A 26,603-nucleotide genomic window follows, 5' to 3' on the forward strand; every position below is an offset into this window, starting at 1 on the left:
TTGTATCAGTGCGGTTAGAAAAGAACAATCCTTTGAAAATAGCTCAGGATTTTCAACGTTTTGACACTTACCCTTTGTACATTACATAGTCACACAAACAGGGTTAAAAGCATAACATCAGCTTGGCCAGTCCAATAAACATTTACTGTATTCTCTAAAAAGTATCAGCTAGAGGCATAACATTGCACAGAATAAACTAGAGCCAAATCAAATAAAATGTTCTTCCAGCTATGTCGAGGACGGAGATGCAAACAGAGTTTGATACTTCCATGCTCTCCATTGGCATAGGAACCAGAAAGGAATATTCGTTAGATCCGACTAGAAATGTTTGTCTCGTGTGGGAGGTCTTAGTATAGTAATATGTATTAGAAACTTGATATTTTTCCAATCAAGCCTTTCCACTTCCATTTACATATACTTAATTGTAAATATTCATTTTCCTACCTGAAGCACTTTAAATAAATGTACAATAAATGCATTCTACGCAGCAGGGCAGCGAATAGCTTAGGGGACTTGTGTTCCAGCCTCCGCATTGCTGGTTGGGAGCAATGCAAGATGATTCCCTCCTCACAGCTTGTGGGGGGTCTCGTAGACAGAGTTGGTGATCTCACCCTAATTTCTCCTAAACTGGGATCCTCCCCCACAACCAATACATCATAATTGACGCAAACTGGCATCTGTGCCAGTAGAAAAGGCGATGGCTGGCAAGGAGATGCCCTCTCACACAGAGAAGAGGATTTCTGTAGAGCACAGCTGACTTCAGTTTGCAGTCGTGTCAATATACACTTATCTTTTTCGAGCACCGAAATACACGGGGAATAGAATCAGTATACTCTGTAATTGCAGCTTTATTTAAAAGAGAACTGCCTGATGCACAGAAACTCTCAAGTGAGATGTCACCATTTGACCTCAACTAAACAGTGCTGTTGAGGTGGCAGCGCTGGCTTCAGGGGGAACATGCTTCAGCCCCTTGCAGCAGTGAGGCGGCAGGGAGCCTGGGGCTGCTGTAGCCCTCCCCAAGAATTCCCCAGGTACGCAACAGCTTCCAGCGGGCAAACTCACACTGCTTACACACCAGGGCTACGGGCGTACCGAAGGAGTGCTTTTGTCAATGGCTGTCACTTCATGCATAACTGATGTAGGGTGCATCGTGAGTTCCTCAGATGTATGCAAGATCCCCACTTTGTCACAGAAAACTTTTTTTTTTTTTGGTAATGGAAAGCATGTTTTAGAAGAAGAGAAAGAAAGTTTTCCAGGCAGGATGCACTGATCAAAGACAACTGAAAGAAGGCTGGAAGCTATTCTTTAAAAATGAGGTTATGAAATCAAATTGATAAAATGGGTAACTGTGAGTAAGCATGAAAAAAGCAAGGTCTTATCAGCTGGTCTCACAGAAGATGTAAGTTAGCATGAAGAGAGGCTTTCATATAGTCAAACCACTCTTCAGGCATGATCCAGAGGCCGTGAGCTGCAAGCTGGAGTACAGGCAAGTACAAAGCTTTGTAAGTTAGTCATACTTGGAGACTTCCCCCAAAGATATCCTGTCCCAAATTAACTGACATCTTGAATGTTACTGCAGTCATACTCACCTACTGCTGCAGTACACATTAATGATCTAATAACAGAAAATTGGTGAGTGTTGGTTATAAAACAATGCTTATACCTGGGCAGAAATGCATGTCCTTTATACTGCTTACCATGAGAAAGAGCTATTGCATCGCTACACTTAAATTAATAGCAAAATTAAAATTTTATTTTCAAATCATTGGATTTGATGCCAAACTGAGAGGCTAATGGTACCTGTTGATTTACAGAGTAATCTGGAAAAGATTAAGAGACAACATCTTAATCTTCATATTTACACTCAGATTGACTATGAATTCATTTTATGAATTGTTGTAGGGTATATTTATATGGTGAAATGAAGGCATAATTTACCTTAATACTGACAGACTGAAGCCAGAGGACTACAGGAAGGAAGAAAATACTTCCGGAGAATAAAAGAGTGCCTCTTCCCAAAGTCACATACAGTTTTTTCTACATAAATTAGAACTTTTATCATGATGGATCATAAACTGTAAAATAGTTCTTGTGTTTATCAGAAAATTCTATTTTATGCATGAATTTCATGTCTTATACATGAGGACAGATAGAACTCCTTTACAGCATTATTGGAGACTTATCAAAACCAGGATGCTTTTTTCTTGAGAAGATGAAAAGTACAGAGATAAGCAGGGAAATAAAGACTGAAGTTTTAACCAATAATATTTTTGTGTGGTTATCAGAGGAATGTAATAATTAATCTTTTAATCATTATGAAGATTGTGTGAAATCATAATATCTCATCTTTTCCAGCCTCAACCTGCCATTCTTGATCTGAATTACAAACAATAAGAAAGGAGATGATTTAATGAGCAACTTTGTCATGTTGCCATTTTGCCTTAGTCAAAGGCAAATGACTAGTTTTGCCTCTAAACTAAAATGGAATAGGCTTGTGTTTTAACTATGCTCACAACTGAGGCAAATGTGAATGGAAAAGTTAGGGCTACTTTAAAGCTAGAACCCTGGTATCTTGACATTTTTGTAGATAAATAATTAAATAAAAACTGCTAAGAAGCAGCAAACATTTCTTTTCTAGAAAATAAAATCCTTGTTGTGAAGAAACACACATGTATGAAAATAAGTCTAAAATTCAACAAAGAGTAAACTAAATGCAAAAAGAAATATTTCAGTCACAATGGCAATAGGTATGTTCTTTTTACGAAGGAAAAAAAAAACCGTCAGCATGATTTAATCATACTCAATAAATAGGCACTTCAGTAAAGTATATATTTACACTGGCTTTCTGAATGTTAGGGCATCACAAAGTAGTATGGCTTTATTACAATGGATGGAAGATGGCAACTACTTAGAACCCAGTGCCAACATGGATTATAACAAATCCAGTGAGTATTTTGTTTTTCAATTATTCATAGAAAATTTAATCCTGATTAAGTATCCTTGGGCAGGAATTCATGGGTAGTTGATGACTGAAACCAACATTTATTTGAAATGCTTCTGTTAATTTAATCTGTGTATATGGCTTAATTATGATTGAATCCTCAATGTAACAGAAATGAATTATATCAGGATTAAAATTCTAGTACCACATCACCCATTCCATTTTCTTTGCCTTTTTTTTCCCCCTTTAAAAGATGTGAGCCTGCTGTTTTAATTACCTTTATGTTGCTATGTTTTCTAAGCCTCAAATACTGGTTTAGACCTTCATTACTGGACGAAATTTTTAGTTACATTTATTTCAAAAAAAGGCAGATATAAACCCTATTTTCATTCCCATTAAAATTTTAACCAGTATGAACATTAGTTACAAAAAAGGTTTTTCTTTTACACCAATAATAAAGGAAAGTTTCTCGCAGTCAGTTGTGAACATTTTACATGTGTTTTCTAGAGGAATCTCCCTCTTTTGTTTCCCCTTCTTTTATACTTATACTTAAAATGCATTTTCACTAAAGCATGAAAATAAAAGAACTTGCACTCATCGTTATGCATCACACTAATTTCACAACTGGCCTATTTCAGACTTGTTTGAGCTTGTAGATGTTTTAACAACTGCATTTTATAAGACCTTCAAATTTAGTATTGATAGAAATTAAAGACTTTTTTATGGCTGTGAGTGGGAGAGAAAAGATTCATTGTATTTTTCTGTGATACAGCTCAGCATCACATGCCATACAAACAATATTTATAAAATAATTCAAGTTATGGATTTTTCTACTCCACAATACTTTTAATAGATTAATCTAGGGACCTTGTCAGACCAAAGGTCTGTGAAGTGCTCTGATATTATAATTGTTTTCCAGTGAAACCAATGTATCACACACCTGTGACAAAAATACCTGTATATTTAGGTCATTATTGCACATTTATTACATAATGTATTCATCCTAAACATCTCAGAAGTGATGTCGAGTTTTATGTCCAGAGGATACTGTTAGCGGTAATGTCACCGATGACAGTGAAGATACTTCCCAGTATAGACTATGAGATAAAAAAAGTCTGTAGAGGATAACCATGGAGATGCACTGACAGAGGATAACACCTATGGTAACAATCTAGAGACAAAAAAAAGAGAGAAAAGGAAAAGTAAGTAAAAAACTCTGCACCAAACAGCTCAAAATACATTTATATCAGCATACTGTGCAAGTGCTTGAGGTTTAACTTTAAGCCTTTTAATATTGCTGCAGCTACAAAAGATTTGAACATGAATCTCAAGTCCAAGACTCAGACTCTCACACCTGGGTGTTTTTAAATCAGTAGATAGCCCTGGGCAAGTCACATAACCCTCCTGGCGGTCTCTGTTCTGGGGAATTTCAGACTTGCAATTCACCACCCATGCAGCTTCACAAGCAGAGGTGATGTTTAGATATTCTTTCTTACAACAGACACAACAAGAAAAAAGAACAAAACAACAAAACCAGTAATGCTTTCCACTAGCACAACCATGGAGCTGTGAGGATAGTGATTTATCAGTCTCACTTAGCCAGACCTCTTTTCAGTGCAAGCCTCTTCATCTGTAAAAAGATGCGTAAGGCAAATGCATAAAGGTAACTACCATTTCTGAGAAAGCAAAAGTCAAAGTTTTTTGTACAAAAGAGTCTTAAAATAGCTGTTTTTTTCTTAAACAAATATGGTATTTCTTGATCATTCATTTTGTTATTATACTGAAGTGCATTTAAAGAAGGAGACACAGCTAGATTAACATAATGTAGGAACTGCAGCTGCACACAATGGTTAAACTTGCCCAAACACAAGACCAGAGCAACTGTAGTCTCCCTTCAGTAAGCTAAAAATCTCAAAATATTGCAAGTTTCCTTTTGCAATATTGATCCTACCTCTAGAGACTGTCCCCCTGCCCTGACGATGTTTTCATCAAGCAACAACAAAAAGTGTCTAGCTTTAGAGGAGTCTTTTTTTCCTCCCTCAATTTCTTTTTCAAGTCAAACGTCGTATTTGGTTTACTATATGTTTTTAGTGGAACCTTTTTTTCCCCCTAACATATTCGCTGCACAAATAAAAGCTTAATTTCCAGAAGTGCACAGGTAGTTATAACCACAAAGAAAAGAAGGAAACTCTACCCTGGAATGAGGTAGTCAATCTCCTGAGAACAGCAGTGCACTTCATCTGAACGTGGCAGGCCCCACACACTAGTTCTCTAGTTCTCAATATGTTTAAGCAACTGAGAAAACCAAGTGAGTCCAACTTTGTTTTCAACTGTTTAGAGCTTACAAACCAAAATACATATTTGGACAGAATCCTTAATCTAAAGAATACAGTTCAGCTACAGGTTCCCTGACCTATTTAGCCACAAAAAGCTTTTAAACGAAGACTAAAAAGCAAACAACAAAAAAGAAATTCACTGATTTATCTTTCTACTAGCTTTGTTAAAAGAATCCCCAAGGTGTTTTTAATTAAAAAACAAACAAGCAAACAATAAAACAAAACACCCCCTCCACATTTTCCTTTGACTTAACAGTCCCGTCCCCCCCGCCCTTAACCTAGGAATGATTATTATCCTTAGATGATTCAAACCCTATATGCCTTTGTAAAATATGACTCACAGTAGCATCAATGAGAGCTGTGTGACTAAGACTTTTCAAGTTGCTTTGGGGTCATAAGATTAACAGCCTAAGAGCATGAGTTTGCTAACAAACACTGAACATGAAGAACAACTACTATTCAAATTCCATCTCTTTTATCTTGTCTGTACATACCTTTTCTCTTTGATATTCTCTGAATATTACCGAAATGGTTGCAAGACATGGGTGGCACAAAAACCAGAGAATGCAGGCCTGAAAGAGAAGATGAGTGTAAGTTATACAATTACTACATGCCAGTTTAGAAGAAAGAGATGACAGTTAGAGGAACTGCATTTGCATTTCTGTCTATTTTATGAACCCATTGTTTAATTTTCAATCAACAGAACAAAAACCACACAATGAAAGGTGGGATTTCTGTTTAAAAAAGCTCTATACTCCTTGTAAAATTAAAATGACTACTCAGAGTATGATGACAGGGTGCAATTTAATCAAATCAGACACTTAAACATTAGCTTTCTTATGGAGGAAAATAGTTTAGCACTTCAGTCAACTGCATGCCACAATGATATTTACAGCAGAAGGGATTAGATTCCTTGATGTAACTCATACTTTGGAAAAGGTGATATAGAACTCCCTTTTCAGCGTGCTTCTCTCCACTGTGATGATCTGGTAAAGACCACCAGCCAGTGACAAAGCTAGGCAAACTCTGAGGCCAATGAGCAGTCCACTTGCTAAGCCATGGTGTGAATGGTAGCTGTGGTGGTTCGTATCTTCAAACTGCTCCCAAATTAATAAAAAGCTCTGGAAAGGAACAACAACAGCAAAGTACATTTAGAATAAACAAGGTTATGCTAAACCTCAATTAATCTTCCCATCACAGATTAAATTATCCGCACCAATGATCATGCTCCACTCTGCTTGTTGGAGACCGCCATGTTACACACAAAAAAAACCACCCTAGCCTGAACTGCTTTTTGGCACTACCTATTACTCCAAGTGCAACTGGCAGGAACAGAGTCTCACCTCTTGCATTCCATAACTTTTAGAAAGTTTGAAAAGTAAAGCTTCCTCTGATTTGGATAGCAGGAATGTGGCACCTTAGCATAAGATACAAAATAATCACCTAGTTAAACAGTTGGCCTACTCAGCAGGAAGCCCACAGAAATGATTCTGCAGAGCTACAGGGAGGTGTCTGCTTCCACTTGGGATCCACAACCTGTAAAGCTTGTTTCAAAGGCAGGCGACTACGCCTTTTCTTTCAAAATCCTAACAGGATTCACTTTTATTTTTAAAGATGGGGAAGTAAGAGGGTGTTGCTGCTGCCCCTTTTATACAATAGCCTAAAGGCTCACACATTCACCCAGGTTGAACTTGCATCTCCCAGAATTCCCTTCTTTGCCTAAAGGATATCACATCTCCCACCTCCTTGGAGAGTGCCCCAACTGCCAGGCTATAGGCTGCTCTTGGGTGGGCCACTCTCCACCCCTTCTATTGAAGCTGTGCCATTGCGGAGAAAGGAATTCAAACATCAGCTAGGTCAGGAACTGTGAGTGAGCTTGACTCTGCAAGCAACTGGCTCGGAAACCTCCTAGGGTCTGGGAAACAGAGCATCACGGGTTCCAAATGCTGTTCCAACATCTGGACAAATGCTCTAGCCAACAGATAACTACACAAAACACAGTAATCCTCTGTAACGCTCAGCACTGTATCCATTTGCTGGAGAATCCAGTCTTCTAGGAGCACTGCGAGAAAGAATATTGATAGATTCTCTAAGGAAAAACACATGAAGTAGTGCCTAGTTTCTGAACCTTTGTTGGGTAGAAGGCAGGCGCCTACTTGTTGCATAAAAACTGGGTCTTGCTGAAGAACACCTTTTTAAGACTTTGGGAATATTAACGTTATAAATTAGAATACCCATAAAGTTTAGATTCTCCCAGCATCATGTAGCAGCTGAATGTCATTTTAAGACTTGCATATACACTGAAATCCGGTCCACCTACTGCACACATCTAACTTGCACTTAGGTCTCAGGTGTCTAATGAAGCAGGCTTTCTGAAGAAAGGTAGGCAAATTTGATTTATGAGTGAGGTAGGTCTGAAGGTCTTCAGAAGCAGACATTGTATACCTCAATTTAGAAACCTCATTTAGTCAGATTCCTTTCTGAACACATTCAAAGGCTTTCTCAGTACATTAACTACATAAAGACAGGTTACTGACACTAAATTTTTTTTTTTAAATGTGTAATCCACCTGTGCCTTCCAAAGGTGGGTGTCCTTGGGTCTCTCAGTCCAGATAAGGATCATTTTTTTTGCTTAGAATATCATTAGAGAGCACTCTCGCTTTTCCCCTCCCTTACCCAGACCATGACATTGCAGACATGACTGCTGTCATTTCAGTCACTCCTCAACTACCTGGATGGAAAATGGAAGGATGGATGGGAGAGGGACAGACATGAAGCATGCAGGTCTGGAACATCACCAAAATGCTTCAAAAGTTCCCAAAATAACACTTGACTTCTGAGTAACTCCAAGCAAACATCTTCAAATTACCAAATTACTTGCCTGAGAATTCTGTCAAGGAGTAAGACTGAAATAAGACTAAATGGCTCCCAAAACCCCGAGATACAGCACAGTGTTTGGTAAAATTGTGTCTACAGCACTAGTTTTGGCATGAAATCGATGAATTCCTATCACAGGTTTTTCAGTCCAGGTAGAACATGCTCAGGCAACAAACAAGGGTTCTACCAGTTACAAAAATCACTGCAGTCTTGTACAGTGCATTTTCCTTTTTGATATTTACACTTGGGAATAATCAAAGTATTTAACTTTTCTGGACTGGACATACAAAAATCCACTTATGTATAGGATCTTCCTGACTAAAGCAGGCATCTGGGGGAAAGAAATACAGGCTGATAGAGATGGAACTGTGATACTGCTTTAAGAAGAAACTAGGTAGATTCCAAGGATAGCTTAAACCTTAAAGAATACAGCTCACGAGGGTTTGAATTTTCCTTGATCTACACCAACAGTAACAGCAATGAAGGAAGTCACTTTCATGAGAAGATGAGAAAGAGCTGGAGTAAAGGAATAATGAGAATAAAGTCCAAATCCTCATGGGAAAATAATGTCTGACAGTAGGGTATGCTCCGGACCAGCCCTTTAAAGAGTGTAAACTGTGTCAACAACACAGGAATCAGTTGATCAAAGACTATGTAGTGACAGCAATGTAAGATCACAGAAGTGATCCAGCTTCCTTCAGTTTCATTAGATTATTCCAAAATAAGCAGAAGGCAGAGGCATCAGAGGCAGAGGTGGAACTGTCAGTGCAATGCACTGGAAACTCGGACAAGGTGCATATGTGTCATTACTCTTACTGTGAGCCAGGACTGCTCTCACTCACCAGAGAATAGCAGAATCCTATAAAAGAAATCTGTGCTGCAGAGTGCTTCTAGGTTACAATGGATTAGGCAATCTGCTCACAAAATAGGAAGAGCTTTCATAGACAAGCATGACCTTGAAGTAAAAATCTCTTCGGCTGGCTATGCCTGAGAGATTAAGGTAAATAAACCCTGAACCCTTACCTTGACCACAGAAAGGCATACATCAGCTCACTTAGCTGCGATATCAGGAACAAGCTGAAAAATCACCCAAATGTCAACTTGCTGAAGTGGATGTCAGAGACATTGTTTTGTTGGCAGTGAGCAGAACTATGTTTCAGCTCTGAGAAGAATTCAGGGGGAAAATCCTAATTGGTATACAGAAGAACTACTCTGCTTAGGCTGTAGACAAAAGAACTGGATGAGCTAGGCAGCTAAAGAGCTGACTTGCACTAAAGTCACAACTGCTTCTTTGTAAAGTAAAGGAGAATGGCCATCTCCCTGTTTACATAACACACTGTTCAAAATGCCTGACTTCACCTGCACATACTTCTGACCTATCTTGGTTCACAGTGGACGTGAACCACTGTCCAGTACTGGTCATCTTTTTCAACTGCTAGAAGAGTGTTTGCCATGGACACCATCCTGATGTTCCAGATAAACAAGCTGAACCTCCATATCCATACAATGACTCCTTTTTTGTCATGAGGAAAGAATTATAGTAGAACCCCTCCTCCCTTTTGCTATGCCAACACTGACTTATAGTAAGCCAAGATAACGTATCAATCTCCAGTAAAGGCAAGTTCTCATGGGACAGATAATCTTTGGGAGGCAAGGGGAAGGGGGAAGCAAAAGCAAAATAAAAAGTAGGAGCAAGGCAATGTGGATTAACTAACTGCTTCTAATCGTATCTACAACTTGGGCATCTGATGTCATGCAATGCCAGAACAATAAAAAATGGTTTAGATCTAAGGTCAGAGGCAGAGCTCACTCTGAGCACACCTTTGGCGTGTACCTAAAAACCCCTGTGAAGCATGCTGTCTAATGCAGTGAGGCTCTAGTCATTTTGATCAAATTCAGTGATCACCTGTCTTTCTAGAATCACTGCCTCCACTCAGATCAGCCCTGAAAGCTGAAGCTGCTCAGGTCTATGTGATGGGAAAGGCCTGCAATCAAGAAAAAGTTTTGAAGAAGGCTTGTGTCTCAGCAGCCAAGTGGAACCTTTCATGAATACAGAGTGGCCTGGGAATCTTTTGTTCTAGGCTTAAATAAAGAACAAGTTAAGGCAAAGGAAGACGCTGAGTGGCAGACTTGTCCCTCCTTTGAGATGCTACCTCTTTGCAGCTGCAAAGACCACAAGAGATTTGCTGACTGGGAGACTGTGTCCACCCTACACTGATGGCAACCTGTAAACACAGACTGGGAAATTGCTGGTGTTTCTGAAAGAACAAAAAGAAAGAATTCACAGCATCAGTACAAAGAGGAGAAAAAACTCTGAAAATTTGCTGAGTAATTTGAACTAGTAGCAGGCAAATAGGGTTACACAGTTTGCCAGTCAAAACCGCAGTTAAGTTGAAGAATAACATTTTCCCAGGCTCTCCACTTGCTTGACTTCCCTGAAGATAGGTAGTGCAGAACATCAATAAAACTAACGTGGTTCAATCTCTATCTGCTGTGTTAGGGTAATGCATGTGGTTTCTAGCACCCTTTGCAGCAAGTCCTCAGAACATCTGATTATCCACATAAGTCTCTGCAGCCTCTGTCATGGAAGGAAGCTGGCTCTCCCACAAGAATCTCTGTCACAAACAGCAAGACAGAAAGGAGGTAATTCTAGGATTTTAATCATTAAAACTGCTCATCGATTGCCCTGTTACAGCAGGTCCAACACCCACATCAATCTAGACAGACCAGTGAACAACAGACTAATCCAGAGAATGAAGTTTTGAGCTCACCACCCTTGACAGAGGTGATGCACTCTGGATCCTGCTCTGCTGAGCTCAACAGCCACATTCTCCATTAAGGAGAAGAATTCTGGCAGAAGGTATATTTTGTGTGTACCGAACTATGAGATAGAAAACATCCTCTCCAGAAAAGGCAAGGATACTCTTGGTGTCAGGGAACTTTTGCTGGAGACAGTAGATAGGGGTGAGAGATAGGGGTGCAAAACCACCCAGACAATGACATGCTCTGATATCTGTATTCTGTTCCTACAAGACTCCTACCAAGCTTAACACTCACAATGGTACCAGAAGGAGAGATGTGGTAGGGCTATGCCTTCATGGTGAAAAGTAAGATAGCCAACTTTGTGCCAGTGCTCCGGTGGTGCTCGAAGAGCGAACACAACTGTGTAATAGACCAGCATTGCGGGAAGCAGCATACATATGTGATACCTGTCCCAATTTTTACCACAAGTAACAACAACAACAAAAAAAAAGATCAAGCTGATGACACTGAGTGTTCTTTCTATGTATAATAAACAGGAAACAACAACAAAAAACTTTCCAGTCTCAAGTGACAGAGTACTAACACACCCATACATATGTACAAGTAGAGAAGCACGAATAAAATTAAACACTTCAGAAGTCTTCTTTACTACCAGCATGTAAAATTTCTGGTGCTAGGTGGGTGTTAAAGTAAGGTGGAATGAACCTATCTTTAAATTTCAACAGTCCCATTGACCTCAATAGCCTTTGGTTTATATTCTTAATTAGCAAGAAATGTCAGCTTCAAACTACTCTAAAAGTTTTAGCAGTCCACTTAGTTTGGAAGCAGCACTAATTACAGATACTAATCAAAAGGCACAAAATCTTCAGTATAATCTCTTCCTCGTTACCGTCTCCAGTTTCTCTCTGCTCTTCTCTTTCTCAATGGCTTTCAGATTCTCTTGTCTTTATGCTGTGATTTAAAAAAATTTGTTTACAAAAGGCACCACCAAGGTTGGATGATCTCCATTACAATTTACTTTTAAGGTACTGGTTTACTTGACTTTCTAATTTATACTAATGGAAACTATTTGAATTAAATTATGTGTCAGACCATTTGTATATTTGCAAGACCAATCCTGCACATGAACCTTTCAAGAATTCCCTTACATCAATTGAAGAGACCATTAGACATCCTATTTCAGTGGTTCTAAAAGGACACTGAGGATTTTTTTTTTTTTGGTGACAGAAAGAATTTCTCACAGCAGTTTTTCTTGTCTTTCCTCTTATGCTGCTTGTTGTCACTCTCCACAAGGTAGTTCACAACCCTTCAGTTCTACTGATTACAACTATTTATAGGACCACAATATAAAGCCGATCAGTGAAAAGACTGTACTGAAATTCCCCCCCCACCGCCCTCCAATGTGGATCATCCCACTGATCTAGTTTAGAGTATAACGCTACAAACAATTGGTACAATCAGGAGTTTGGAAAACTGTGGGAACTTCTTAAGTGGTTTTACTGCTGAACAAAAACATACTGTGGAGCTGCACCTTAAGCTGTTAAAGTAAAGTGAAGGTGTTACCTATTAGCCATACTGGGTGCACATTATGCTGTGGAGTTTTTTTTTTTTTCAGTCTTGATACTTCCTCCCTCATAAAATATTGAAATTAGTTGGTTCTTGGTTCTGTCATACTTAATAGCAGCTGTATATTTCAGTATAAGAATGAATATAAGATACAAACCTGTGTAACAACAACTACTACAGCAATGCCAGTAGACGTTGGGGTGGAATCCCACTGAAGAGGTCTGCTATGAGATTTCTTCATTCTTCCTATTGTCCAACCCATACACAGACTCAACAATAAATACAGCATTTGTATCTGTGACACTATATCACACACTATTGAAAATAAAAAGAAAATAAATAGTCAAAACAAAAATAGAGTTTTTTTCCAAAGCAAAACCAAATGTTGCATATACCCACAAATGAAGGATAGACATATATGCCTCTGTATCACCTTTTGTCATAATTTTGATGATAGTTTGACTAGCTGAGGTTGCTTTGCCACTAAATGTGAATATTTTGAGTAGTTTCCAATGACTAAACAGATTACTATCAGCTTTCCTCTAGTTATGCTGCAGTTCTGCAACAAGAACATGGTGCCACATCCTTCCAGATCCACTCTTGTGTCAAAGTCATCTGGGCTCAGGAGTCCATCTGCATAAATAGGCTTATAAACACTGAAGAAAATCACACTGCAAATATGAAACATGATGAAAAAAAAAAAAAAAAAACAAAAAACTTTCTTTGCTCTGAAAACCTTTTGTTCAAAAATCAGATAGTTGCATTGTACTTTAAATTAATTGCACTTTGTCTTAAGGATGCAGTAGCTTGCAACAGAAAGCACAAATATTTGGGACAAATTCCACTCTCAGATACTTAAAGGGGAAAATATAATGAATAACCCTAACATAAACTTCATTTGGAGCAACAACTTGTCTGTATTTCATTTTAATAAATGCAAACTACCTTTGCCTCATTTTGCTATGCCCATTTTTTTCCCTGTTTGGGGACAATTAACACAAACTCCATAAAGTTACATCATTAATCAGTGTCTCAAACCTGTGTTTGAAGCTGTATCTGAATAAAGAAAACTTCAAGCTAGAATATATTAAAGCATTTACTAGTTAGCCTTGCTGAAGTACTACTGACAGCAGAAAGAACTGAAGATTTCTTTCTGGATGATTGTTAGCTTTAGACGCTGTATGTTTTTGACTGAAACTTACTGAACAATTTTTAAGTTGGTGTTTGGACTTGAGAGTAAACTGGCTCATTGTACTAGCGTAGCAGAGATGTACAAGAAAAAAAATGATTCTTACATTATGTAAACTGCAAATTTCATTCAGAAACTAAACTGCGCACTACACACAACATCACCTTTTTCACTCGACGAATATTTTAGTTCAATTAAATTTGTTACTTATTTGTAATTTTCACTTACACTATCAGGTACAAGAAAAATATTTTTATGTCACAAAAGCAAACTTCTATTTTTATACAGCTGAACTGTATTACAAAAGATAAATGTACTTCCACATTTACTAAAAATATTGGCACAGAAAACCTTGCCACTGTACAGATTAATATGCACACAAATGAAGCGTGGCAAATGAAGATCAGCTACAATACTTCCCTGACACTCAGCAATACTAGCAAAATATGGACACAAACCATACTTCAACATGCTATTCCTGGGATATATTTGGTATTCTCACAGTTTACATGCTTAAATGCTTCATAATGTATTCAGACACCTTTGCTGTTCAAGAAGTGTCAAGAGCTTCTGGTAAATACAAACTTGCTCATTCTGTAATGAAATAAACTGGCACTGATTTTGGGCAAAATAATCTTGGAATTATTTTAGAATGCTAGCTATGGAGACATAGTACACATCAGAAAAAATCGTTATGTGAACTCAAGGCATGCCAAACCAGTGTCACAAATCCAAGCTAGAGAAACGACTGAACAAATCTGGATGTTCTAGAGAACATTTTATTTTCTGTCACTCCTTAAGATAACTTGCCCTATAAGGTATAGCCAGATATCATCTCTCAATTACATCTTGGATATAGATATTGCTCTGCTTCGGTGTGGCAACAATTCAAGTGGCTTCCCACACAAAACAGTATAAGACAAAAATTCAGTACCAGTTTTAATCTTTGAAATCTCATACACCTTGCCAGAAAGTAAGAAGGTCAAGAGAAATTTCTAAAATTACAATAATCCCATGATATCCAGGGTCAGTGTAAAGTCATATGCTACTGAGCTGATACTACGTTTGTCTGATTTCACCACAATTAATCTTTTTTTTAACTGTTCAACAGGCATAATATTCTCTGACTTTTCACATTTTGATCTTATGAAAAGTTAAGAGATCACTATTTGCGGTGCTTTTGAGTAATAGCATTATTTATCGGATTTATGTGATAAATTTAGGTAATAAATTAGACTGTGGGTCAGGTCTTTATGGTAGGAAAAGTATAGTTGCTTGGGATAGTATCTGAACAGGTTTCTAGACAGAAATTCTGGCCCCACTGAAGTCAACGGAAATTCTATGGTTTACTTTTAATTTGGATTTCTGTTCTGATAATAGGAAAAATGGTAGCACCTTCCAAACTATACTACTTGCTATCAGCCATTCTTCAGAATTGTAATTGACACTGAAGCTTTCCACGCTCCTATTACTTCTGCTCTTTTACTGTTTTAGGAACCATGAATCTTAAGAACAGGAGGAAAGGAAAACTCTTAGCTGAATTTGTTAAATTCAGATATTGATTCAAAACCTATTATTTTACTCTTAATAACCTTTGCTTTAAGCAAATAAAAGTGGGCTCTTCACTGTACTACCTACACAAAAAAATCTAACATGCAGCTCTGAAGTTCTGGCTGTGTAGTTAACACTGGGTTTCTCACTGTGGAGGAGTTACGACTGCCTCCATATTCTCTATTTAATTTCATTTCAGGAGATGAGTTTAATCTCCTGAATTAAACTGTTTAATAATACAGTTGCTGGACAGGCTGCAAGAAGCTGCCGAGTCAAATGGTTAAAACAAGAAAGATGCAATTACTGTGGTGCCAAGTGCCATCAAGAGGCTGTTAATTCCAACTGCAAGCTTCTAAGTGAACTCTAGGAAAGGAAATATTTTTATATATAGGCTGTTACTCTCCAGTGCTATCCCACTACCACAGTACTACTTTCTTGGGGTGCTTCAAGCCAATCAAAAGGCAATGTATTCACTTAGAAAGAACCCTCAATGCTTCAAATGTGAACTACAGAAAAACACTCCAACAATGTTTAACCCTAAACAAACCAGTAGGAGTACATTATTACATTTTGGGAAAGGATGATACAGGAAGTAAGTTCCAATGAGAACTCAGAATATCTATACAGAGTGGAGAAAAATGCTTTGTTAAATAAATTCTTTACAGAAGCATTTTTTTGGCATCACTCTAATTGCATTACTTACGCTGTAAAACACTTTTTCATTATAATAAATGTTAAATTTGCTAGTGAAATTACATATTCCACAATTATGATTGTTTCCTAAAAAGCTCCGCTAGTCTAGATCACGTAAAATCTGCAAAACCTTTCAATGTATTGAAACATTTACTCATATGATAAACATGTATTTAAGTGTTCGTAGGATGGACTCTTCAGACAAGAAAATATTTTTTAAAATTGTAAACAATATCACAACTGTATAACTTAAAACACAGTTATTGTAAACATCCAGAATAAAACCTGGTTTTCAGAAGAGCAACTTTTACAATTTTCTATTTAAAATCTAGTAGTATGGTCCAAGATCATAATACAATCCAACAGCAGCATTTGCTAATGTATTATATAGATTAATGTGTAGGAATATGTAAGAAACAGTAGACAAGCATACTCACGTTCTGCCAGACTTCCCATAAAAGGTGCTCCTATTCCATCTCTAGAATAACTGATAAAAGAATAAAAGGTGATATTTTAAAGTGAGTGAGTCTTAAATGTGTGTTCTCTCTTAAAAGTACATTTAGGCAATGACATAGTTCTAAAAAGTCCGTCCTATGTTTTGTCACAATCACCACAGGAAAGATCATGTACTGATCTTTACAACACAGTGTTCTTCAAGTCTTAAGACTGAAAGCAAAAATAAGCAAAGATACCTTGAGAAATGCAGGTAGTTGGCAAAAGCTGAACCAGCTTGCAACAGCAAGGCAACTGTCAACACCTTTAATACAGTATGCATAGGTCCACGCTTCTTAATTGTTTGCCATAGGGACTGTGCATATATGCAAGCGGTTACGAAGTATGCTAGGACAAGCAGGAAAAAGAATTCATGTAATCCTGTGAAAAAAAGAAATACAGCTTAGTTTTTACAAAGAAACGTTGCCACTAGCAGTAAATAACTAAAACAAAATATGTTTATGTTATCACAGGGAAATACTTAGTAACTGTGACCCAAAAGTGGTAGTAATGAGTAAATCAGAACCTATTTTATCCAAGAAAGTAAGTGAATTTTTTCAGAGAGCTGATTATTGTTTGATCTGACAAAGTGTTTTTTTTTTATTCAACAATACCTTTTCTGAGGGTAGAAGACATTCTGTTCAAATATGACTAGTTTTGTAGCAATTACTGAAATTTTATGAAGTGGTATACAGTTCCTTGATAAAAAGAAAATAATTATAGCCCATTTGATAAGTCAGAAGCATATTTATTAAATAACTCATTTTTAGCTTTTTTTTTGCTTCAATTTTTAAAGCCACTATCTGAGAGGAGACAAACCCAGGACAGACTTCTGTTGAATCTATTTAACCACTGGGTGTCACTCTTCCTCCACCTAAAGGAGTCAGCCCAAGAAGCACAGTTGACCAAAACAGAGAACTTTTAGATAAAGGAAAAATTGAAAGAAAAATAGCACAGAGAACAACAGTAAGTTTGCAAAGTGGATTTTTTTTTTCTTTCTGTACCAATCTGAAAAAATGCCCAAAGTTTTATTTACAAAACAGAAGTCCTCTAATTTTCAGTTTAGCAGTAGCCTGGTGAAATGCTTCCCTGAAGATGTGGATTCTGGAAGTCTTTTCTATTGCCCAGAAGCTTTGGAACCCATCATACGAGCTCCCAAAGGGTCAAAGTCAGTGAGCTATAAACAAAACTGAGTAAACAGAAATTTCTTACAAAAAACCTTATGTTTTTCTGCTCCAACCTTCCTTGAAACTAAGTGGTGCCCACAGAATCAGTTTCTAAACAATGTTTTTCCTCCAGCAGCAAACGAATTCTGCTAAAAACTTCAACCAGCTCCACCCAGAAATTAGAAACAGAGCAATTACACACATTTCAATATCCAAGTCGAAAACATTAGAACTAGATGAGTTCTGAATAGTTGCTAGTACTATAGTTTCTATGGCTAAAATTAATCAGCTTGGACATACATACAGTGAAACAGGAGAAAGAGCACAGGGTAGTAAAGATCCATAAAACAAAAATTTCAGGGCCACTCTGCTTCTCTTATATACCTACAGAAAAGTATGATTTATGACTGACAAAAATACACATTTTAGATCAAATCTCTTACTCTTCCTTTCACTCTTTATCTTTCTGCTTCAAAAGACACCCATTGAAGTTGGCAAGTATTCTGTACATAAATTATTTCCCACCATGACAAGTACACATGGAAAACTCCTTAGGAAGATCCCCTAGCTTTTAATAAATACTAAAACACTTAGGATAGAGAACTCCTTCCAACCAAAGACAGATATTGTATGATTGGCTTGAGACCAAAAGGATTTAAGAGAAAGTCACACTGAAATACAACTATTAAAGAAACCCAGAAGAGTAATTTTCAACTAGTCTTTTTGAAGTTTCCTGACTTTCAAGTAATCTAGAGTTGACAGAGAAAATAAAACATATCTACCTTAATCTGAAATACGTAACTTCAAAGATCTTCAAAATGCTGTCTACCTGGTCAGCGGCCCTTAGAAACTAGTGTTAGGTTAATGGCTGGACTTGATCTTGGAGGTATTTTCCAACCTTAAAGATTCTATGATTCTGTGAAGTCCTACATTCCAGTAGTACCATGTCTTCCATAAAAAAAAAAAAAAACCCTAACATATAAAGTGATAAAACATTATTTGCTAGGGTTCAGAAGCCAGAGATGCATTAAAAAAGGAAAAAAAAAAAAAAAAAAGAAAAAAAGAAAGAAAGAAGGAGAAGAAATGCTCATCAGTTCTTTGAAAGTAGACACAGACAGGTAACTTCAGGATTCACAGTAGTGTTGCAGGTTTTAATTATGAATAAACAGGGGTGTTCCTCTGCAACCATGGAAGATATGGCATATAAAGCTCATCCTGTTTCCTACTCATTAGCTCTAAATATGTGCATCCAACACATTTACACACCTCCTTACTCAACATGCAAGCTGTTCAGAGTCTGCTTCCAAGTGCTCAAAAGTCTTCCGACAAAATTAAAATAGAGCTGAGATGTGTCTCTAGGAGGTCCGTACACCACTTTTAAGGGCCACATGATATCTTACAGCTGCTTTGCCCCTTGATTTAGCAAAAGTATGCTGCTACTACTGCTTTTTGAGAATAAGTAAATTAACTTAGAATTCACTTCTGGATACGAAATTCACCAAATAAAAACTGCCAACTAAGTGTGTAGCACAATTAAGAAGTTAAAAAGACAGGTAGGTCAACTTATAAGCCTTGAGAAACACATGATTTACAGATTCTGCTACATGTTTCAGCGAATATTCTCTTCCCTTCAAAAAGAAAGTGCCTTTGTTCCTCTCAAGACCAAGAACGACAGCAGGGCATATGATTCTGAGCATAGCAATTAGGCTCATTTTGGGTGTGTAGGTTAAATCTATATAGGAAGGCAGACTAAACCCATCGGGCTCTTCCCTTGCAACAGGCCTAGGTCAGAGATATGTTGATGAGGCCTCCCAGAGCAGTGATGCTAAGCACTGCCATGAAGCACACATTATGCTGGTTTGGATTGTCCAAAGCATATAGTTTTATGTAGGCATTTCTTCAGCTGCTGTCTTGAGTTACTTCTAGAAGTTTTTCTTTGCAGGTTTAAAGACTTAAAACTGCATTTCTTAAACAAAATAAAATCAAGACTGACAAATATCTCACCTAATCTATGGCCTGTGACTAAGATACTTAGAAAGACCTAAACATCGAAGTGAAATTGTATTGGCAAAAATGTTATATTGTGCATGTAGTCGTGTTGCACAGAGTCAAGTTTTACACAGCTAAGGAATTACACAAATTAAATAAGCAAATTCATTAAAATTAGGGATTAAATTCACATTCAAGTGGAATCTTACAATTTCAACAGGGGAAAAATACCTATCAGCAAAGATGTCAACACTATCTTTCCTTGTGCATCTATGCTTCCAGTTAGGCAAGTTTTGGAAAGTCAGTCTAGAGAAAGGGAAGGATTTTTTTATGTAATGGCATGAAAACAAAGTAAAGTTTACTCTCTGTGAGAAAGTAGAATCTGAAATATAAGAGACTGCTATCCATTCCCCAGTGCCACACTTTTCCAAGCATAATAAGTACTGATTTCTTTGGGTGATCAGATCCTTAACTTATAAATCTAATTTTAAGGAAAAAAAAAAAAAAAATCTTACCAGATTCCCCTGCGCTAAAGTGATCTAATGGATTCCCTTCTGCATCTGGGTTTAGTAAGACCATTTCAAACTGAATATCCTCGGATTCAGAATAATTCTCCTCGCAGGTAAATTTGTCTACATAAAACACATACCATGTTTCCGGATAAGGAATCTGCGAGACTGTCAGATTTTGCTCTGTGTGGTTCACAGTCACTTTGGAAGAAAACAAACAAACATAAAAAGGAGTAAATACCCAACTAGTTTGTTTTTAGAAAAGTAATCTTTGAATGAAGATAAAATTTAAATCCACAACATCATATACTAGTTATAAACTACATACAGTACAAAACAGTCTTTGTTTTCAAAGTTAGCCATAACACCAGAGACCAGACTTCCAACCTCATCTTTTGTTTCAAACAGGTGCAGGCAAAAGTTGGTGAGGATGCGTACCATGCTCCATTTCTCAGCTTTTGGATTCGCTGGGAAGCTCCCCTTCTGCCAGAAGCCAGTAACTGTATCTCTTAAGCTTAGCACATTTCCATCCTCTAGCACCACATTGATGGGACTAGCTATTTTGTATTAGCCAACAGATACTTCTACAGTGTGAAAAATACTTTTGTGAAATTTATCCTACTCTATTTTCAAAGACATTTAGAGCACTGAACTTGAACAGCCACATGTGAGATTGATAAACAATAGCGTGCATGCTTTCAAGATGTAACTTAGCATATTTTACAACATCTTCCCCAAACCATAATAGATTGGATTTCAATTGACAGCTAAGGCTAGAGACCATTGTCTAATGAAATTCTGTATTTCAAATCAGATTACATTTAAAACCAACTATGTAACAGACAAGTTTCACCTGCTCACTGGTCTTACTGCTATTTTTCCTAAGAGCAACTGTTAAACAAGCACAATCCCTCCAAAATAAACATTTCCTGCAAACGAAATCTGTGGCTCTATATGTTTGGGTGAAACTGCAAGAACTGTAAGTACTCTTACATGGATTACTGAACTTGAGTGCTAATAAGCTCAACCATAAATGAAAACCATCTCTGTAGAAAAAAACCCAGCAATATAATGACTAGACTGAAGACTAATGCACCGTAACAGTTTAAGATGACAATGGCTAAGGATGAGGAAAGAGAGAAGTTTCATTAAAAAAAAAAGTCTACAAAACAAGCTGTATCTGTTTTTTATGCAAAGGCCTTTCTAAATGAAAAACCTGCAAACATACATACAAAACAACCCTTAGCAAACTCATTATCCCTAAATATTTTGTAGACAAAATTTAGAACTCATTTCTACCTTTAAGCCTACTTGTGAAAAACATTTATGCAATTTAAATACTTGTTTCAGTGCAAAGAAGTTATTTTTCTGTCCTCTTAAGGCATGAACTGATCAGCATCAGGAGCCAGGAAGAAACATACAATACATTTCTTTGCAGCAATTGTAATGAAGTTCAGATTCAGACAAAACACATAAATCAGAAACAAGTGTTCTAACACTTGTAGCTAACGGTAAGCGTGCCTTCCACTCTGGAGCTACAATCAAATGGACACAGTGCGACAGCTCCCTTAAACTGAGATTTTTTAAAACATGGTTTTAGTATTTCATATGTGCTTAATCTAAATGAAAGGCAAACTGCAGCTGACAGCAGTGGCTTTACTCTCCAACTGGATTCTCAAATGAGTTCTGACAGTGTGATTTGCACGAAAACTAAGGATCACACAGAGCACGCTTAATCAGTTTTCCATCAAATCTGCAAGCTAACTCACAGGAAATGAAGTAAAATAAAAGTGTAATTGATTTTGCCCAAGATCAGCAAACAGATCCAACTCATCCTGCAGTCATATGATTCCTAACCACTGTAGAAAACAGGGAGTACACTGCTGGGACAGACAGGAGTGATGGACCAGCTGCTAGTTATTTCAGCAGCACTTCATGTTCAGCTCAGCTCAAGTGTAAGGGAACTACATCCTTAGAAGTGACATCTGTATAAGATTTTGTTATGACAATGTTCCAGGGGATCAATTTGTTACTCTAGCTATTCTGGCCGCACAGAGGAAATGTATTTTAAAAAGAAGCTGTATTCACTTAAGATCTACTTGAATGAAGTTTCTAATAGTAATTGAATTTCTTAAAGGGAAATGTACGCTGTAAGTATGTTTTGTAATATTATGATCAATAAACAGTGCAAAAATTATTTCAGTTTGTTTGTCTTCCAGTTACGTAACGCTTCAGTGTTTTACTGTTCTTTTACATTTAGACAGATACTCAAATTAAGCTTTCTCCTCATTAGCGCATCTTTGACACTGTATCAAAAATTTTCTAACATGTTTTGTACATCAAAGCATGACAGGTTTGTGCTACCATGTAAATGAAAATATAATTTTATTTTTGTTTTCTCATCTTTCAAAAATGCCATTTCCACAGAACCGGAGAGCAGGAGCCTCCTGACAAATGAGAAATGTTCCTCCATAAACAAAAGACAACAAGATAACCTACATATTCTCTACTGGTATAATTCTCAGCTCAAATATTAAAAACGTTTGAACGTGAGATTCAGCAAGGAATACCAAATCACAAAACTAAAGGGTGAAAGAACATTAACTGAGAATACAGGCAAGTTATAAAGTAAGGCAGCAGAATTAGATTAATTTTTGCAGATGACCTCACAGCCAGAACAAACAAATAAAAAAAACAAAAAAAAAAACAAAAAAAAAAAAAAAGGGAAAACTAATGATTATGAGCTTCTGAAAGAGAAAAAAAACCAAACAGAGACAAGAGCTTTGCAGGTACAAAATTACCCTTTTACTGTGTACTTGGACTACACAGTCTCATCTTACAAGCATTCACTTCAGAAGTTTAGGGGTAACTGCAGCAGGCTCCACCAATTTGCCTCTAATTTTCTTCATTCCACTGCAATAAAAGTCACAATTCAAACTGTACATTTGACTGTCCCAAACATTTAAATTCTCAAGTTCTTCAGTTACAAATTACAATGGTATTCTCTGTAAATTATTTGAAATACTCAACAATCTTTTTTATGGAAAAGTTTGAGGTATAAAAAGGAAGACTTTCAGTCCAAGCAGAGTTAAAGAAAATCTCTGTACTGAATGACAAAATGAAAACTTCAGCCAAACGTGTGCCCTTTCTGAGCTGTGTACAAGTGAGAGCATGAGAATAGAACTGGTCATAAAGTTTGGCTGTTGGCATTAAAGTCATTATTTGTCAAGGATTGTTCATTTTCCAGCAGTATACTAAATCATAACTTGCAGACAAAGTCTTCTGAAGTGATGCAAACAAAGCAATTTTATTCCCTTGTAATAATTTTTAATTACAGAAGGCCAAAGTCCTACTTTTACTTAAGTTGATGCAAAGTCCAAATTCACGGAAATAAATATTCTAAATACAGAGATAACCTAACAGGGTTATAAATACACAGATAACAATTTATAAGGGGAAAAAAGTAGCAACTCACTTGTCAGTTGAGCTTTAGAGAACTTCTCGGTACAGCTGTGATCTTGTATAGTATTCTGCAGCTTCTGCCATTCCTGTGCTTGAAACAGGTGAAGTCTAGCTGCTTTTCTCACAGCTACTGCTACATTCTTGATTCTGACACACAGAACAGCATGGTCACCTTGATATTTAAAAAATAAAATCAACTACTCTGCGTTGATATCAGTTACAAATAAAAAGCTAGTGTGGCACAGATTTTTTTATTAGCAGCACTAAAGCTTCACTTTGTTTCTTGAATTTTCAGCACTACTTCCTATAAAAGTCTTTACACTCTTTCAGAAACAATTTCTATACATCTTATTAACACAATACTGCATGCACAATTCTCCATGATGGTACTTAGATCTTCACCATAACCCAAATGTCATTAGCCTTCCCTACTACAAATAGCCTTCCTCTCCCCTTTTTTTTAACTAGACTTCCAGATAACCTTTTTTTTTTCCTTGGCTTCCTCCTACTCCAAAATTTTATCTTCTCAAGTTCAAGTAAAGAGAGTGCCTCAATCAGTCTCAATAACTAGTTCAAAATCTAGTATTTTATGATCTTTGTAGCATGATTATGAGCATCATAGTGTAGCTCTTCAGTCTAATACCAGAAGAACTTACATAAATGGACCTTCATGTTATGGATTGATTAGAGCTAAACCATTCAATTACAGATGACAGACATCAGACTGATACAAAGAAAATCAAACTTCAAAAGTGCTCTCTAATGTATCAGTCTACCTACAGGCTGCATCTTGACATAGAGAAATACTTTAGCCATTTCAGAACTAGCTCATTTGACACAATTTATCTTGTCTGGGTAATTCTACAATCTTCAAACTTATTTTGATAAATTCTTTCATTACATATTGCCATAGACATCTTTAATGTAACAGTATCCTAAATTAAAAGATAGGATTTCATAGAGAAGAGAAATAAATCAGTACTGCAAGAGCACAAACTCATTCAAATTTAAGCAAGATTTTACGTGGTGTTTTTTTTTTTTTTTAAACTGTTACAGCAATTTCCTTTCCCACCTAACCTAAGCACCAGTTGGATGTGAGTCAATAGACTACTACCAGCTTAAAACAAAGCTTTGTCAGGAAGGTTTGCCTGTTCAGAGCCAGCTGCGTGATAGCAGTCCTACAATAAAACCTCAAAAAATGTAACCTCCTGGGATCTGTAAAATGTTATACGGACTACAGTTTACCTAAGTTGGTAATAAAATATTTTGAAATTAACAAAAAGTTCTTAAAAAGCCCATATGGTTTCACTAAGACTCAAAATACGTACAGCTGTGAGTATTCATGCAGAAAGAGAAATATTTCCAACGAAACACGCAACAGCAACTTGTAGAATAAATTATATCTGAACACCTAAACCACTCATCTTGAATCTTAACATTCTTTTCTCAGATTTAAGCATTGCACTTTTTTTTCCCCCTTTAGATCTATTTAGAGTGCTTCTACAATTATCTTCTGGGACAGTGATAATGAACCATTTTCAAGTCACACCACAAGCTATCCCTACCTTATCATCTCTCATTCAGTGCTGGAAGGTCACATTCCAACTCTTCTTGGCTTATGTCACATTTTCCTTCATCCCATTACATTTTTTTCTTGAAAACATTTTTGTTTTCCTCTCACGCTACTCCTCCATTCTGGGAAGAAGCCTGCGTGTGTATTATCTTCACGGCTGTCTTTTGAAATATTTTGCAGAACTCTTCTGCCATGAGGCTAACTCAGAAAGAAAATAGTCTAAGCTACCAAAATGCTGAGCAAATAGGAAACACTTAAGGTCAGGCTGAATGAGGCTCTGAGCAACCGGATCTAGTTGAGGATGTCCCTGGTCCTTGCAGGGGGGTTGGACTAGATGGCCTTTAAAGATCCCTTCCAACCCAAAATATTCTAAGATTCTATGAAAAGCAGAGTGACCAGCACAGCCTCATTGTATATGGCACTCACCATGCTCACATCTATCTCTTTTTGCAAAGTAAAACTTCTTGTAGCAAGCAGAGTAATTTCCAACCTGTATTTCTGCAGAGGCCATTCTAACAGGATTCTAGCACATTGCTAGGCCTCTTAGCTACCAGGCAGGAATTATCACTAACCAGGAATTAAGAACACAGGGAAGAAAAGCCACTGGGAATAACCAGGTGAGAATTTCCATCCTGATGCACGGTGACACCGAAAGCACCCAGTGACGTGGAAAAGACACGCACAACGTCAAGCATCCTTCCCATTCGGTGGAGCTCCGTGAGCGATGCACGTGGAAGTTACAACGCCTCTGCTCTCCCAGACACCCCTGCCATGTCAGGATGCGGGACACGAGTCGGGGGGCGGACACAGCGCCGAGCACCCCCCCGCAGCACGTCACCGTTCTCTGATCCGTACCCACGGCGTTCCTATCGCGGGACGGGCTGCTACTGGCTCCCCGCTCCCGTCTCCACCGCCCCGCCCCGGCCCGGCCCGGCCCAGCCCAGCGGGGTCCCTCTTTCGGCCGATCTCCCCGTTACCCCTCCGGCCGCCGCCCTAACGGCTCCCCCCGCGCACCGCCCCGAGGCGCCCCAACGGCTCCTCGCGCGCCCCTCCCCGCGCCGTTTCAGGACGGCGGACAGGGACGGCGCGGCCGGGCCGTGTTCCCGCTCCCTCCCACTCTTCCCTCGGGCACCCACCGTGGAACTGGAATCGTGCCACGGGCCGCCACGGCTCCAGCCGGGCGGCGGCGCTGGAGAAGCCGCCCCGCAGCGTCTTGCCCCCGGCGCCCCACCAGCCAGCGGCGCAGAGCAGCCACAGCAGCCGCCACCTCATCCCCGCTGCCCCGCCAGCGCCGCCCCGGGTCCGGGCCCAGGCCCACGCCGCCGCCTCACGTGACCCTCCCCCCCCAGCCCCCGCCCCGGGTTTACAAGCGGGCGCGGGACAGCCGGAGCGGAAAAACAGCCAATGGGAGCCGCGCGCGAGGGAGCCCGCCCACCCTGGGGAGGCGGGACCGAAACAGCCGGCCCCGCCCCTGCCACCGTGCCGCGCTGGTCTGA

The 26,603-nt window shown here is 38.3% G+C and overlaps 1 protein-coding gene across 2 annotated transcripts; it reads right to left on the reverse strand.

Moving 5' to 3' along the window:
- Window positions 1-38: 38 nt before the first annotated feature.
- On the reverse strand, window positions 39-26,399 carry GPR180 (G protein-coupled receptor 180). Of its 2 annotated transcripts, XM_086771400.1 has the most exons (9): window positions 26,244-26,399; window positions 23,548-23,706; window positions 20,079-20,273; window positions 16,609-16,789; window positions 16,354-16,403; window positions 12,641-12,798; window positions 6,207-6,398; window positions 5,772-5,849; window positions 39-4,112 (listed from the first exon to the last, which is right to left on the reverse strand). In XM_086771400.1, the coding sequence occupies exons 1-9, from the start codon at window positions 26,377-26,379 to the stop codon at window positions 3,954-3,956; spliced, it is 1,308 nt and encodes a 435-aa protein (XP_086627526.1). In that variant the 5' UTR covers window positions 26,380-26,399; the 3' UTR covers window positions 39-3,953. The 2 variants fall into 2 exon arrangements, with proteins under 2 accessions (XP_086627526.1, XP_086627532.1); XM_086771406.1 differs by lacking the exon at window positions 20,079-20,273.
- Window positions 26,400-26,603: the final 204 nt, after the last annotated feature.

The sequence above is a fragment of the Chlamydotis macqueenii genome, chromosome 1, assembly GCF_036417535.1.
Source record: "Chlamydotis macqueenii isolate bChlMac1 chromosome 1, bChlMac1.mat, whole genome shotgun sequence".
In the NCBI taxonomy this organism is placed as follows: domain Eukaryota; kingdom Metazoa; phylum Chordata; class Aves; order Otidiformes; family Otididae; genus Chlamydotis; species Chlamydotis macqueenii.